The sequence below is a fragment of the Myzus persicae genome, unplaced genomic scaffold (genome assembly GCF_001856785.1).
Source record: "Myzus persicae strain clone G006 unplaced genomic scaffold, MPER_G0061.0, whole genome shotgun sequence".
Taxonomy (NCBI): domain Eukaryota; kingdom Metazoa; phylum Arthropoda; class Insecta; order Hemiptera; family Aphididae; genus Myzus; species Myzus persicae.
Window position 1 is genome coordinate 529545 of NW_019100647.1, and position 15618 is coordinate 545162.

Genomic DNA, 15618 nt, shown 5'->3' on the forward strand with positions numbered 1-15618 from the left:
TTTTCACAATTATTTTTAAAAACTATAACATGTTCACAAATATCGGAATGAAGAATAAAATAAACCTATATTTCATAGTAAGTGTTGAAGTAAAAGTGAATACCTGAGTAATTATACACAATAAAATAATTAATAGTCTATTAAAATATGTGAATGTGATATTATTATGTAACATAATTTTCCCTAAAATTCAAATAATTAAAACTAGTAAACCATATTTCCGAGTACCTAGAGCATTGTCTATAAAATATCAATGTATAATAACAACTTTAAAAACTATATGCATTGATCCATATAGGTACCTACTATGAAATCTGAATAAAACATAATTATTGAGGTATGTACTTTGTTGTTACTGCAGGTTTCTAACACGAAAAACAAAATTTAGAATTAGATTTATAAAGTGTCTAATATAGAAGAGATAATTATTTGTAAAAAATAAAATTTTAATTTTTTAACGATGTGTGTATAAATAATATAATTTGTATAATATTACACAAGAATATCTATACATTAGAATCATTAGATAATAGCTTAAAAATTTCAAAATAATTGATGTCTTACAACGAGTCAACAGACATCCTATATAGAGAGACGTTTAAATTAGGTACATAGGTATTTGGCATAATGAATATACGTACATACCTACACTCTACGCTCTACAGTCGACATTACTAATGGACAGGTCATAATGGTTTCTCTCGTAATAATGCTGCTGGCTGGCTGAGTGTTTAATCTATTCTTCCGGCTTTAACACCAATGATATATAGACAGGCAAGATGATTTATGACGCAGGATTCATGTAATCGTCTTGCAACTAAAAATTAAATAATATTTGATGAAAACTGCTTAATGTTGTCTGGAACTCGTTATGAGTGTTGTTTTATGTATGTATCACTGTCACTGCAGGGTACACAATAAACATATTACATATATATAGGTATTTATATGATATTCGTTTTCGTTTTGCGCACATCATCTAGGAGTGATAATATATAACATTCATAATCATAATATTAAATAGGTATGGTAGATTATAATAACTAGTCTTTATGATGTGTTTTAATGATTATCAATTGACAATTATAATTTGTAATTCAAATAATATATAGTTATAATACCCATATGGGTAATACAAGTAATCATAAAACTACAGTAGAAGTAGGTACATAATATTAGTAAAAACTATTTATTTAAATTGGCAAGCATTTAAAAATATATACAAATAAAAATCACGTCCGTATATTAATATGATGTTATATAATACATTATATTTATATATAAGTATAATGAATGTATGATAATACACGAATATCTATTATCTATACCTATTCACACTTAAATAAATACCTACTGAAATTCTCATTTATTCATCACCTCCATTTATCATATCATTTCTACCTATGTGAATTGTTTCTTCAATGCTTACCTACATGACCTGGATATATTTTTTTCTTGTGGTACCTACGTACAAACTACAAGTACAATAGGAGTACAGTTATTATATGAAGCACTTATATGAAGCTCATACTATGGTACTACGTGTAGACTTACAACAATGTTCACTACTTATTCGCCTACTTTCTATACATATTGTCACTATACCTTTTATCGCCACAATTCAGTGACTTAAATTATGCAGTTAGGAATAGCCAATACCGTATAATAATCTATAAGAAGAAAAATTATGAAAATAAGAGAATATTTTGATACAAAACGTGTTTTTTAAAGACTAATATATATATATATATATAATATATATATTGATAAATTTAAAAAAATTAATATCACTATAATAAAATATAAAATATTGTAAAATAAACTATTTGGTTTGACCGTCATTTACGTAGCTTGTGGTTTTGTATAAAGGAGGCCGAGTTTGGTTCATCAAGTAGGTTATAGACCAGTCATCGTCATTTATTCAAGGCCATTGTCTCCCCGTTCAGAACAATCTTTTTCTGGCGTAGTACATCAAGGAATGCAGCCTCCCCCCTTAGTTTAGAACGATTGTCATTCATATTCTTTGCTATGAGAAAAATAGCTGGTAGTGCTAGTTACCTATCACTTTTACTTGATTCGATTTATTTTGTAAGACGAATAAATGTTATAGTAAATTTGTCTGAATAAAATAAAATATTAGGTACGTATAAGTAGTGCTATTTTAAAAAAAAATTGAATTAGTACACAATGAGTTATTTTAAATAGAAATACATTTAAATTAATTACTTAATTTAATAATTTTGTTGGGTATATTTATTGGATCCTTCTTGTAAAATGTTTAAGCAGGTAAATTTGGCGAAAATGGGCTGTCGGAAAAAATATACCATTTTTATCTTTTTACAAATAGGCTGTACTCAAAACTAATTAATTTTTTTTTTTTTTGGTGCATAGGGGGGATTCCCAATAAGCTAATAGCTGCAAACGTATAATATTAAACCATTGTAATGAATGCATAAATAATTATTCGAACTAGTAGCTGCAGGTACATATTTAAATATCCAGCATACTTATTTTCGTTTTCTAATTGAATATTGATCCATACATTTCATTAGGTATTCATTATTTTCTTTAAGAGAATATTTTATAATAATCTCATTTAACTTAATTCAAAAATAGAAATCACTGATAATCTTTTTGATAATGATTTTATAGGAGAGTATATAGTTATTTATTGATTACATAAAAATATTAAATAGTAAAACTTGAGTAAAAAAAATAAATAATAATAATAATATAACTACTGAATGTTGTTTCATCAATTGTTTTTCAGTAAATTACACTAAAAATGTTGGAAATAAATAGTAAAATTCTAAAAATATATCAATTACAATAAAATGAAAAAGAAGTTGGCAAGTTAGGTATGTAAAATAATTAAGTCATGATATTTCTACCAAGGAAGAGCGTACTAAGTTTTACTGTCATACAGTGTTTGCCATTAAAAATTATGAAAGCTTCCATTCATAAATTCCTGATAGATACCTATGACTTATATTATTATGTTATGCATTTTTGCCTCAACGATGTTTACAGCTATATAGTGTGTGTGTGTGTACCGTGTAGAATTAATAACGTGTAGTATTTTGTATGTAGATCTAAATCCATCCGAATGTCGTCAGTTAGACTGCCAAGCGATCGGCTTACAACCGGAGGGAAAGTGTGTGGTTTGAATAAAGTAGTAAAAAAAAAAAAATGAAAATAATTAACAAAAATAAAACTGAAAAGCGAAAGTGTATACACGCTTTAGTCACGTTTACATCATGTAGGTATAGTTGATGTACAAGTAAAATGTTTAAACGTTGTTATTATTTTTTTTTTAACCTATGTATTTACTTATAGGAATTTGGATACTAGTGCAATGCGAATCATAACAATTATTATTATACGCTTTCATAACAATATAATAATGCTTAAAATAAGAGTAAGAATAAAAATAATATATACAACTTTATCTATCGTCTCGGTTGACTGCATATGATGCGTAGGTATACCTAGGTACTAGATAAGTACAGTACATATACGAATGTCTATTAAAATATCGTACTCAAGTATAGAAAAATATCTACACCAATAATATAGGTATGTATACAGGTATAAAGGGAAAGTCTCTAGGCAAGTTTTAGATGATGCCGATTGCCGAACATTGTTTTCTAAAAAAAATCACTACACATTTACCAAGCACGTTTATGTTACCTACTAAAAGTGTTGTACCCACATCGTATTAAAAAATTTAAGTTTTTGCGTACAATTTACCAATTCATGCCTACATAAAAAAATATATATATGATTGAAAAATCAATATTTTTCCTAACCTCAAATTTAAAACTTCATTCGTGAAAGAAATTAGAACATTAAACAAATAAATCAGATTAATATACTACGTCAATCAATATATAGATACTTGTTGCCCTTAGGTAACAGAAATCAGAATATTCTAATTTATTATGGTTCATACAACGAATAAGTAAATAATATAGCGATTAATTATTAACAATACCTACGTCAGACTTGATCTATACAGGAAGAAGATTCGGATAGAAAGTCATATAAGTATATAACTGGTATGCCTCAAGCGTTAAGCATATATGTGTGTATGTATGACGTATAACGTAGGTATAATATGTACAATATACATACTTTATACTTTATAGTTAGGTCACCTTATATAGTAAATAAATGCCAACACTTTTTGTTTTGTAATATAATTATCCGCAAACAGGCGACATGAACAGAGGAATTTTACATTGTGGTCAGAGAGAGGTAACACCCATTTTTTACTTTTTTTTTTTTTAAAACACGTTTTTTAAACAATTTTGTTTATTCAAACACTGCCCTCTCTTTCGTCACACATATTTTTTAATATTTAATACCCCCACTGATCTCGAGTTAAACATAGTTATACATTATGAGTAGTACCGATTTATATATATAGGTATATCATAGGCTATATAGTCATAAATACCTATATAGTATGCAGAATATAATTATTGTATGATAATATATTACGTTTTGGTATGACATGATGCCATTGACATCCCAATACATTAAAGATTTAAATCAGACACTAAGTAGGAAGCCAAAACCATATTGTCTATTGGTTTTTAAATTTTAAAATACAATTATGTTGACGAATAAAATGATATAATGATTGCTGCGTGGAAAACATCATTCTATAATAGTAATAAATTGATTTAAGATAATTGTTGGTAGGTCTTGTTGGACGCCATGTCCATTGACGCAAGGGGTGTTACCCATTTGCGCCAAAAAAAAAATGAATTCGTTTTGGGTATAGCCCATTTGCGCCAAAATAAAAAAGGTATGTTTTTTCCGACAGCCCACTTGTCCCGAATTTACCTGGTATAATTATAATAAAGTAATATATTTTTTATCATATACAATTTTATTTAAATCATAATTAATTACACGAATGTTTTTAAAATAATAATCAATAATAGCTGTATAATGCACATTTTTTTGAAACAATAATCAGAATAAATACAAATTGTTTTTAAAAACTATAAGTAATCAATTATTACGAACTATTATAATTTAAACCAAATAAGTAATAATAGTTAAAAGTACTTACATATTTTTTACTATAAGTTACAGACATGACGTCCTTAAAATATAAGAATTAAACAAGTAGTTAATTAAAAATGTTTACGTAGGTAAATTTGGCGCAAATGGGCGATGCCCGACGCAACTGGTGATGAGATGTAAATGATGCTAAAATGTAGATACCTAACAATATTCCATTTCCAGGTTTAACTAGTAAAAATGAATTTCCACATATACTTGACATGTTAATTGCTTTTTATAAAATACAATTCTTGTAGTGTATAAATAATGAGACTTGTGCGGTCAATGGTCATTAACATTTTATTAATATAATTATAGGTGCTTAATCGTATTACTGACACCTACTGTAATGGATTTTCAAGTGGTAGGAAGGAATTATGTATACAGATTACAGGAAGTGCTGTTTTAACTGTAGGATAATCAAAATAAAATAGTAATAAAAACATTTTTTCTTCTTAATTTTTTAAATTATAGTACTAGATAGTGAGGGATATTTAAAATAAACTATAATATACAATATACAATATATAATGCCGCATGGATCATGGTTTAATGCTAATTCTTATAATTTTATGATTTTATAGGTACCTATATAACAATTTTTACATAAATGACTATTTATCTAACTAGATATTTAAACAAGTATTATAGGAATCCCGAATCACAGAATTAAAATAAATAAATAGGTTATTGTTGGTATAGATTTAGACGTTAAGAATACCTTCCTAGCTAATACAGATATTTTAATGATAGAAGTATGATAATTATTACAAATAATATGTTTAATGTAGTCATTTAGATAGGTACCTAGTCATAATTTATCTTATAAATATGTTAATAGACTAGGTATTTATAATAATAATTCGATTAAAAAGTGACCCGGGTCCAGGATAGGCATTCGAAAAGCTACGCTGCTACCACCTAAGGTATGCGAGAATTGCGTAAATCGCAAAAAATTTCTCTTCGATATAGCAAAACACACGGCATCCATACTGAATATAATATTTTACGACCAACCGTAGGTACTTACCTATTTAATTTGTTTAATCAGGTTCACAAAGACGCATTCGATTATTCGAACACCACACAAGAGTATTAATCATTTCTTGGAAATATCCCATAATTTACCGGATTCACTATGTTTTTGTAAATATTGTTGTACCTAAGCGTTAATGTTAAATGAGGATTTTCGAAATCAAAATTATGTACTTGGACAACGTTCGTTTCGAAATGATAAAACAGAAACCAATAATAAACGCGGACATGATTGCAAACCGATGGATCGTGGTGTAGAAACTATTATATACGTAATAATATAATGTATATTATTAAAATATATTCTCTCTCTATTTTAGTATTTTCTCGAGAGTCGCCAATCGCGAATTTCAACGTCGACCGTGATGTGATCGGTGATCGTGATTATAATAATATAAATAATAGTATAGTTACCTAGTATCAGTGGCGGGAACTACATGACCAATGGCATGAAGAAAAAGTACTAACATTAATACTGATAACCGAAAAACTGATAAGTGATATTCATTACCTATATTATATTCTTAAGTTCAAAGTTTTATTAATATATTTATATTGTTATTATAGTAATGAGCAATTTCATAACAACATCGTAAAGAGTTTATTATTGTTATTATTAATTAACAATATGGTGGTTTGTCGTATTTCGTCGGATGCTTCCAAACAACGGCCTTGAGGCCACATCGTACCTGGTCATGGTGTACACTCGTAATCGGTTCACTTTCTCCTTTTCTCTTTCATAACTGCGCGCTCGCCGTGAGCGAGCCGCGTCCAATGCCACGCCGTTCGTCATGAACACCACACCAGCAACATTTCGGCTACTATGGCCCAGGATATCGAAGAATTCGGCGTCAGCGGTCGTTTTTTACCGGCGACCGTACGCTTCTTCGGCTACGGCAGTACACAACAGCAACCAACAAAAGCCCGACTGGAACCGTGCAGTGTCCGAAGCCGAGAAAATCGTCGGCTACCCAACGTCGTTTCTTAGCCTCAGATGGTTGTTGAGCGACGAGATCGCAAATGTTGCATTACACCTGCGCAAGTTGGTCGGCTCCAATCATCCGCTGCTCAAAACAGCCAAGTGAGTGAATATTATGATTAAAAACTAAAACAATAATAATCATAAAAATTTAATCAATTTTCTCTTTAAAGAGGCCTGTTGTACAATGGCAGGAATAACATGCAGGCTTGGGGTTTGATTGTGTTGCTAATTTCCAAAGCAGCTGGTCATTTAAATGTTGATGAAATGGAAGAAGACAAAGCAGCTGGTGTTTTACATAGTCAAAGGGCATTGGCTGAAGTTACCGAAATGATTCGTACCAGTCATTTGGTACACAATGGTCTAGTTAACATTTACCCAGGATTATATCCTGAACCCGTTATACTCAACGACATGGCTTTTGGAAATAAAATTGCTTTACTCAGTGGTGACTATTTACTGAGTAACTCTTGTGCAGAACTCGCATCTCTTAGGAATCAAGATGTAAGTAATATTTAAATACGTAAGACACCTAACTTCAAATATAAATTTAATTGCCTTAATGCTCGTATTTTTTTTTAAAGCTTGTTCAGTTAATCAGTAGTGCTTTGCGTGATCTTTCTGAAGCCGAATTCGTTGGTAGAAGAGATTCTCAAAATAATCCTCTTCCTTCACCATTTGAACCACTTAATAGACATTTTAATTCAAAATTGCCTCTTAACCCACTGGAACCATCAGATTCTTTAGGAAATATGCCATTAACACCTGCTCTTCAAGACTGGACTAAACGTAATGTTCTATCAGCTGGCAGTTTATTGGGCAAATCATGTCAAGGCACATTAGCTTTAGCTGGACATGGAATAGAGTTACAAAAACAAGGATTCTTATTTGGTAAACATCTTTCACTCGCTTGGCAGGTAAAGTATATACAAATATCTTTATATATTACATAATTCCTTTGTATGACATGTATACCTATTTGAACTCCTGAACATAGAACCGATTTTGATGAAATTTGTTATGTGTTTTTGTATGGGTCCCCAAATGGTTTAGATTCACATTAAGATCTGGTAGGTCCAACCTAGAAGGTACTCAAACAGTAATATTGGGATTGACAATGGAAATTTGGTTTATAATGGTTGCTATAAGTTACAGGAGAAATAATTTAAAGAAATTAGTTTATTTTTTTCATATATAAAATGTAAATTATTGTCATTAGTTGCTTTTAAATACGTATATCTTGTACTAAGGAAAAAGCATGCACCATATTTGTGGTTTCGAATAAAGGAATTATATCTTAAAACAAATATGAAAGTTGAATATGGATTTTTACCTTATGTACTAAACCTACTTAACCTATTTTATAAAAATTTCAAATTACTCTTGAAGATATCAGGAAAATGTAGTGTAGTTCGATTTATACTTAGTGCTTTTTCCTAATACGCCACAGGCAAATTGTCCACTTTGGACAAATTAGATTATAAAGTGATGCACACTGACACAAATTTGCTTGTGAACTGAGGTACACCAAAACCAAGATACACATATAGCTTATATTTTGTATTTTTTCACGAGCAAAGTCAGGTTATACAACTAAAATTAAATGTTGGTTCATCCAAAGTTAATAGCCTCAAAAAAAGACAGGACCGTTTTCAAAAAGTTATACCAATAAAGTAATTTAAATTTGATGAGTTTTATAGCTTATGTTTTTAACTCCTACAGATTGATAAATTTTAGCTAAAGGTTATAACTTTTTCTATAAATATTCAATATTATAGTATCACCATAAGTGCTTGTATGTAATTGTAATACCTCTGTTCCGATCAAAAATATAATTTTACAATGTTTTATCATTCATTTACTTTATAGAAACATAAATAATATAAATTTAAAATAAACATAGGTCGTCAGAATATAGATACATTATACAAATTACTCTTCAATGATAATGTTATCTCTTGGTGGTATGTATTTTAATATTTTAATGAGCTGAAACTTGCCTTGTATTTTGTACCCTCCATAAAAATCTAAAAATATAGGATTCAAGCTTTAATCTATGAGTTCAGAAGGGTCTTTAGTTTCTTGTTTTCACCAAAATACTATAGTTCAATAGTCTTTGTGCGAGCACCTATCTGGGTATCAACAAAATTTTACTTGTGGTTTACTAAAATAATGTTTGGAAGATAGATCGTTTTTAACCTGAAATTATTATTGACCCAGACTATAGGTTTTTTTTGATAGGTTTGATATTATTGATTTTTTTTTTGGGGGGGGGGAGAAATAACACAATACCTAATTTAGGTATAACATGTAATGTACATTATCATAAATCTTGTTTACTGAAATTATCACCCAATTTTCTATTAAATAAATAATGAGTTATTTCTAACAAGTATGAGTTTACTACCATTATAATATCTTGTTAATTTGTTTGTGCATTGATAATAATATTTATATTTGTTATATTTTTAGGCGTACCTAGATTTAGAGCCATTTATGTCTGGTTCACCATATTCATTGGGCATCTCTTTCAATTTAACTTCAGCGCCTGTTATGTTCCACCTTGAACACGACCCATCTTTATTTGAAGAAATCGACAAGGGTGTAAATTCTGTTCAAGATGTTGATTATGCCAAAGTATGATTTTAATTTATTATCCTAAAAAATATTGTGATTGTATGTTGTGTATCCATTGATTGTGTAAATACTTTTAATGTTTCATATGTATTGTATAGATTTAAAACTAGGAAATGAATGGTTATTTAGCAAATCACACTCATACTTGTTTTGAGGACAGCAGTTGATGGTTTATATATGTGTATGCCTAACTTGCTAGATTCAAAGATATTTCGGGATATGATTTTTTTTTTATTCAAAAAATGCTAATTTATTCATTTTCATTAAATTAAAATAATTTTTAAATGTAGAATCTTATTGTAATAATTATTTTATAACAAGTTAATATATTTTATTTTAGATTCACAGTATTGTGATGAAAGGACCTGGAATAGATTATACCAAACAATTGCAAAAAGAACATTCGCGGAAAGCCATGGAAGTATTGGAAGTTTTTGAAGAGAGTGATGCGAGAACAGCACTGTCCAACATCATTGTAGCGATGGGAGGCGAATAAAGTTTTATGCTTTATATTTATTGTTATCTTTTTTCTATATATTTTAGGAAATTATTTAATTTTGAACATTGCTATTGTTGTAACGTACAGGGTATTTATTCTGATTAATTTAGTCGAAAGTCTGAAGCTATGCAATGCAACACCATAGTATCAGGCTTATTTGTAATATTATTTAGTTACTTATAAATAAATTGTATTGAATTGTTGATTGTTATTTAGAAAAGCTTATTTTGTTGTCATCTGTTAATGAAAATCACTCTATTATTGTATAATATTTTGTAACATTTAAAATATTACATGATTTTCGGTAATAAATCTAAAGCAATACATTTTTATTAGCAAAACATACTGGTTATTTAATTTAACTACAAACAACTGTAACAGTATCAAAATTACTGATAAATATATTATTATTGTACTCTTTATAATAACATACTGATGAAATAAAAGCTCCTATTTTTATTTATGGTTTCTTATTAAACTAGCGTCTAGCACTATACCTATGGATATTACCTACTATAAGTTTATTCACTTAGAATTTATTGGTGCAAAAATATTTAAATAATTTAAAATGTATTATTTATAATTTGTGTATTAACTAAGTGTTAAAACTGAAAATAATTTCTTAATGATTATCAAAGAGAAGGAAAATGCAGACATTATCCATTATAACCAGTTATTGAAGCTGACTACAAGAACAACTAAAGAGGGATCATATATTAATATTAAATTACCCAGATTTTTATCAACACTGATTAATAAAGTTGCTCTATTGTTTAGTATAAGTACATTTTGTGTGTACCTGTCATTAAAGGGGATCAATGTAATGTGGGAGGTGTTAGATTTTTTACTCAATGATAGAGTAATTCAATCATTGTATAATATAATGAAAATTTATTCTGAGCGAAGGCGGTCCAACCAACTTTGCTCAGGGTATTTTATTATACATTCATATTTATTATACTTTTACAATTCAAACCAACTTACTGTAGAACATTAACAGTGTGGATAGGTCTGTGTCGTTATTTTGACAAATTTGGTGAAAATTAAGTTTCAAACACTAAAAAAAATTGATATTCTTCTATTAAATATCAAAATTTTACTTTTAAAACAACTCTAAAATAAATTGAGTTTTAATATTTTTTGAATTTAATTTACTAATTTCTAGTATTCAGGTACATAGACACATGATACACAGGTAGTTATGTAAGTTTTAAAGTTTATGCAGGACTGCAGTTGATAAGTAGAACTAGTAGAAGCTTTTTATTAGGGGGGGGGGGGGGNGTTGTGGAAGTGTCCAGTGTCCAGTGTCCACTGTACGAGGACAAACAAGCAAGGAAGCAATAATATTGATTTATACACTTCCTAAGTATACCATTATTGTCTAGGGGGTAAAATAATGTACATTTTTTTGGACATAAATTATAGTATAATAAGTAATAAGTAATAAATAGGTACCTACCTATGTATTATTATTATATATCCCATAGAAATCAGTTCTAGGGAACTAGGGAGGTATAATTTGTTTGTGGTAGTTTATATCTAATTCATAGTTCGCAATTCATAAATGTGTAATGTTTGAACACTGGTAAACAATAGGTAATAATTAAATCTTAACGGTTTTCATAAGATGTATCTTGTTGAGTGTAGGTATAGGTAGATACATGTACAACACAATTTATGTGAAAACTATTATAAACCGCATTATGTAGGTAAATTGTATATTATTTAAAACACTACATATTCATTTTTATATAAATATGTGAATCAAATTATTAATTTATGTACCTACAAAAATAATTAAATTATAAAAACTACATTTATAGTCAATAACTAATGTTACACTCGCATAAATTATGCAGTATACATAATTATTATAATATTATGAGTTTAATAGTATAAATGAATAACTAATTACAGTGATAAGTACTGACGTAGATGATCGAATAATACAGGACTATTATTTGGTATACAGGGTGTTCCAACAGGCAACAAGTATGCTCACCCCCCTATTTTCTTTAATAATGAAGTTTTCAAAATCTGATTTTTGGAATCTTTAAATATACTCAAAGACCATATTTTTATATTCTTGAGATTTTTTGTACCACTTAAAGTCTTAAAGAGTGTCCTGTGGCGATACAAACTTTTGTTTTTCAAATGGGAACCCCACTTTTTTACTGTAAATTATTTAGCGGATAATTTTTTTGAGAATTTTGATGTATTGAAATCAAAATTCGAACAGGTAGTTTTCTAGTTTAAATAGTTTAATGAGAAATTTGAGCCCACCCACACTTTGCAACGGTACAAGACTACTAATCAAAAAATTGAGAAGTTCATTACTTGAGTGCATAATCTTAACGGGCTATATGGTAATGAAAAAACAGTTTTAAAATAAAGAATACAAATTATACCCTCAGATTTTCCTTTTAAAGTTAAAAGAATTCAATTTCCCGTTAAATTAGTATTTGTAATGAGTAATGACTATAAATAAAGTACAGGGATAAACAATTAACGTTGCTGGAATTGACCTAAGCGTTCAATGTTTTTCTCGCGGTCAACTATAATAAGTCGTCCTGTCACGTGTGACATCCAAATTTAATTTGTATATTTTTGCCCCCAATCCAGAAAAAGTTGATAACGCTTCTTACATAAAATCTATTAAATAAAAAAAAAATTTGCAATAAGCATCAATTTTTCTATTGACACAAGCGTTATAATTTTTTTTCAACATTATGAAGAATCCGCGGTGGCGACGCTAAATTTATATGGCTACATTACTATGGAGACGTTTGTAAAAGTGATCTAAAATAAAAATTATTATTTAACATCCTGCAGAATTAATATCTGAGATCTAAGATCTGAAATAGCGAAGTATTGCCGGGTCAGCTAGCTAGTCTTAGTATATATAATAATATAATATTATTGACTTTTGTCAATACTGAATACTGTTAAGAAATCAAATTTTCACCCAAGAAATTCATATTTATTTGATCGATACGAACATGTTATAATATTAAAATTAATTATGTTTTAAAAACATAAAAAAAAAGGGTAAGTGAATGTCGCTCTGCTGTACATTAGGTGTCTAAAATAGCCATACTCAAACTTTTTTTCATTTGGGCCACATAAAATATTTTGAAATATTACGCGGGCCGCAAGTCTAAATGAACGGAACGGAAAAAAAAACTAAAAATACATTTTTATATTGTGTACAACATTTGAAAATGTATTGCGAAAAAATTAAATATTTATTTTAAATTAGTGTGAATTTTGATGTTGAGATAGTTCTTTAACTATTTTGGATAAATCTGGTTTGTAATTGCTGCATGCTACTCCTCTTAACAAGTCGTCAAGATGTGAATCAGTAAGCCGATTTCTGTACACATTCTTTGCATATTTAATTTTTGAATATGAAGTTTCACATAAAAATGTTGATGTGAACATTGTTAGCAAAAAGTGGGCATATTTTTGTATGGTTTTGTATTTTCCTGGCACTAAATTCCAAAATTCGAAGTATTCTTTTTGTTCTCGCTTTTCTTTGAAAATAACTTCCAAATTTGTATCATTTTTTAATTCAATAAAGTTCTGTTTGGGCCACATATAAACCATTGGCGGGCCGCAGGTTGAGTATGGTTGGTCTAGAAGGTAGCTGTAATGGATGGTATTAAATTTGAATTCAATGATATAATATCAATATATCATCATTGTATAATATAAAAAACGATTCTGAGCCGAGACGGTATGTGAGTCTGCTTTATATATATATATTAATTACTTAATATTTATACGGTAGCCGAGAAGTTGAATTAATAATATTATTCATAATTATCAGTGATGCCGGAAAAATATTAAATATTCTTATGTAAAATTGAGCTACCGTTACCTTATTATACATCATTACATCGTATGATGTATTAAACGTATTAATTTAACAATGACTATTTTTTGTAAATTTATGTCAGTCAATTTATATTTTAATTAAAATATCAGTTAGAAGTTGCTTTTCATATTACTAAAAACCGTGATTACTTTTTCATTACAAAAAATACTTATGTGCTGTAACAACTAACAAAATCTACAGTGAGTATGCTCGAAATTTCGTTAATTTTAAATGAGTAATGTTAATCAATATCCGAGGCGTTAAGCATGAGAGGAATAAGTTAACCGTGAACCGAGATTTTGAAAAAGTCAGCTGACGCTCTGCGATTAATAATATGATGGCACCGTACTCGCTGACTAATAATAAACAATGTTTTGTTTTAAATAATCGGCGACGGCCTCGGACGAAATTCGAAATAGGCTCACTTGCAACTTATTATTCCAACTACCCACATCCGCACCCAAAACCTGCAATAATATGGCTGAATCTGAATCATTTGACATCGAAACCGCTGTTTGCATCGAAACTACAATAATACAAGACATCGTTGAAAAGATCATAAATGAAATAGAATTCGAAAATATGCAAACAGAGTTAAGTGTTTTTGACGATTATGACGAGGACCCAACCGCTGGAGACATATAGCGACGCTCCTAGGTTATGCGATGAAGTTTGCAGGCAGCGACGAGGGTAGTAGACAAGGCGAGGCGACGCGGGGTCGAGTAAAGGTACGTGAAAGTGCACTTTTAGGGTGATGGACAGTATGTCGCCAATACACGTTTTCCGGCCACCGGCGGTGGCGAGACGGGATAGCGGACGTCGCGAGCTTGAGGACGTCGACAAGCGAGACCCTCTGGCGGCGCGGCGGACGCCCGGCTGCTTCGGTCGCGAGGAACGACGACAGCGGCGGCTAGAGGTACCGGCGCGGGCAAACGACGCCGCCCCGCGATACCAGTGACAACTGCAGTACTGCACGAAAGACACTAGTGGCGGCGGCGGCGGCGGCGGCGGCGGCGAGGACCGAAGAGCTCAAGCTGGGGTGGATGATAGAAGACTGTAATTAAAGAGTAGCTATAGGACCAAAGACGTCAGCAGCGCAGGACTCGAGGGAACGAAAAGTTTCAGGGTTCGGCAGAGCCTCCGATCGCCGCCGATTCCGTAAATACCGAGATTAAAGTCTTCGACGCTCGCTCCGAGCTTAGGTCACCGTTTGTCGCCGGCACAACAGTCAACGTCTTCAGCATCCTGCAGGACCGTCACGCGCACAACATCGCGCACTATAGCCGCTCGTCGTCAACCGTCGTCGATCTTGTGGCCGTCTTGGCCGGGCTTCGTCCGCTGCTATGGTCGTTTTCGCGTCTCGATCCAACGCGCCCGCGAGTCTCGTTCGCCCCGCAAGACGGCTGTGAGAACTATGTATTGGTGACCAGTAGCCACTTCCAGACATCATTTGTACCACCCTTTTGCCATCAAGTACCCCCCACGTCGCCTTGTCTCTCTGATGCTTTTTTTTTT

At 30.6% G+C, this 15618-nt stretch overlaps 2 protein-coding genes across 2 annotated transcripts; one reads left to right on the forward strand and one right to left on the reverse strand.

Annotated features, from left to right (window-relative positions):
* Positions 1-6598: 6598 nt before the first annotated feature.
* Positions 6599-10685, forward strand: LOC111038728 (decaprenyl-diphosphate synthase subunit 2-like). Its single transcript, XM_022321958.1, has 5 exons — positions 6599-7192; positions 7264-7594; positions 7675-8007; positions 9563-9727; positions 10068-10685. The coding sequence occupies exons 1-5, from the start codon at positions 6903-6905 to the stop codon at positions 10221-10223; spliced, it is 1275 nt and encodes a 424-aa protein (XP_022177650.1). The 5' UTR covers positions 6599-6902; the 3' UTR covers positions 10224-10685.
* A 2796-nt stretch (positions 10686-13481) lies between these two features.
* LOC111038697 lies at positions 13482-13832 on the reverse strand. The gene has a single exon (XM_022321915.1). It carries the CDS (start codon positions 13830-13832, stop codon positions 13482-13484), a length of 351 nt encoding a protein of 116 aa, XP_022177607.1.
* Positions 13833-15618: the final 1786 nt, after the last annotated feature.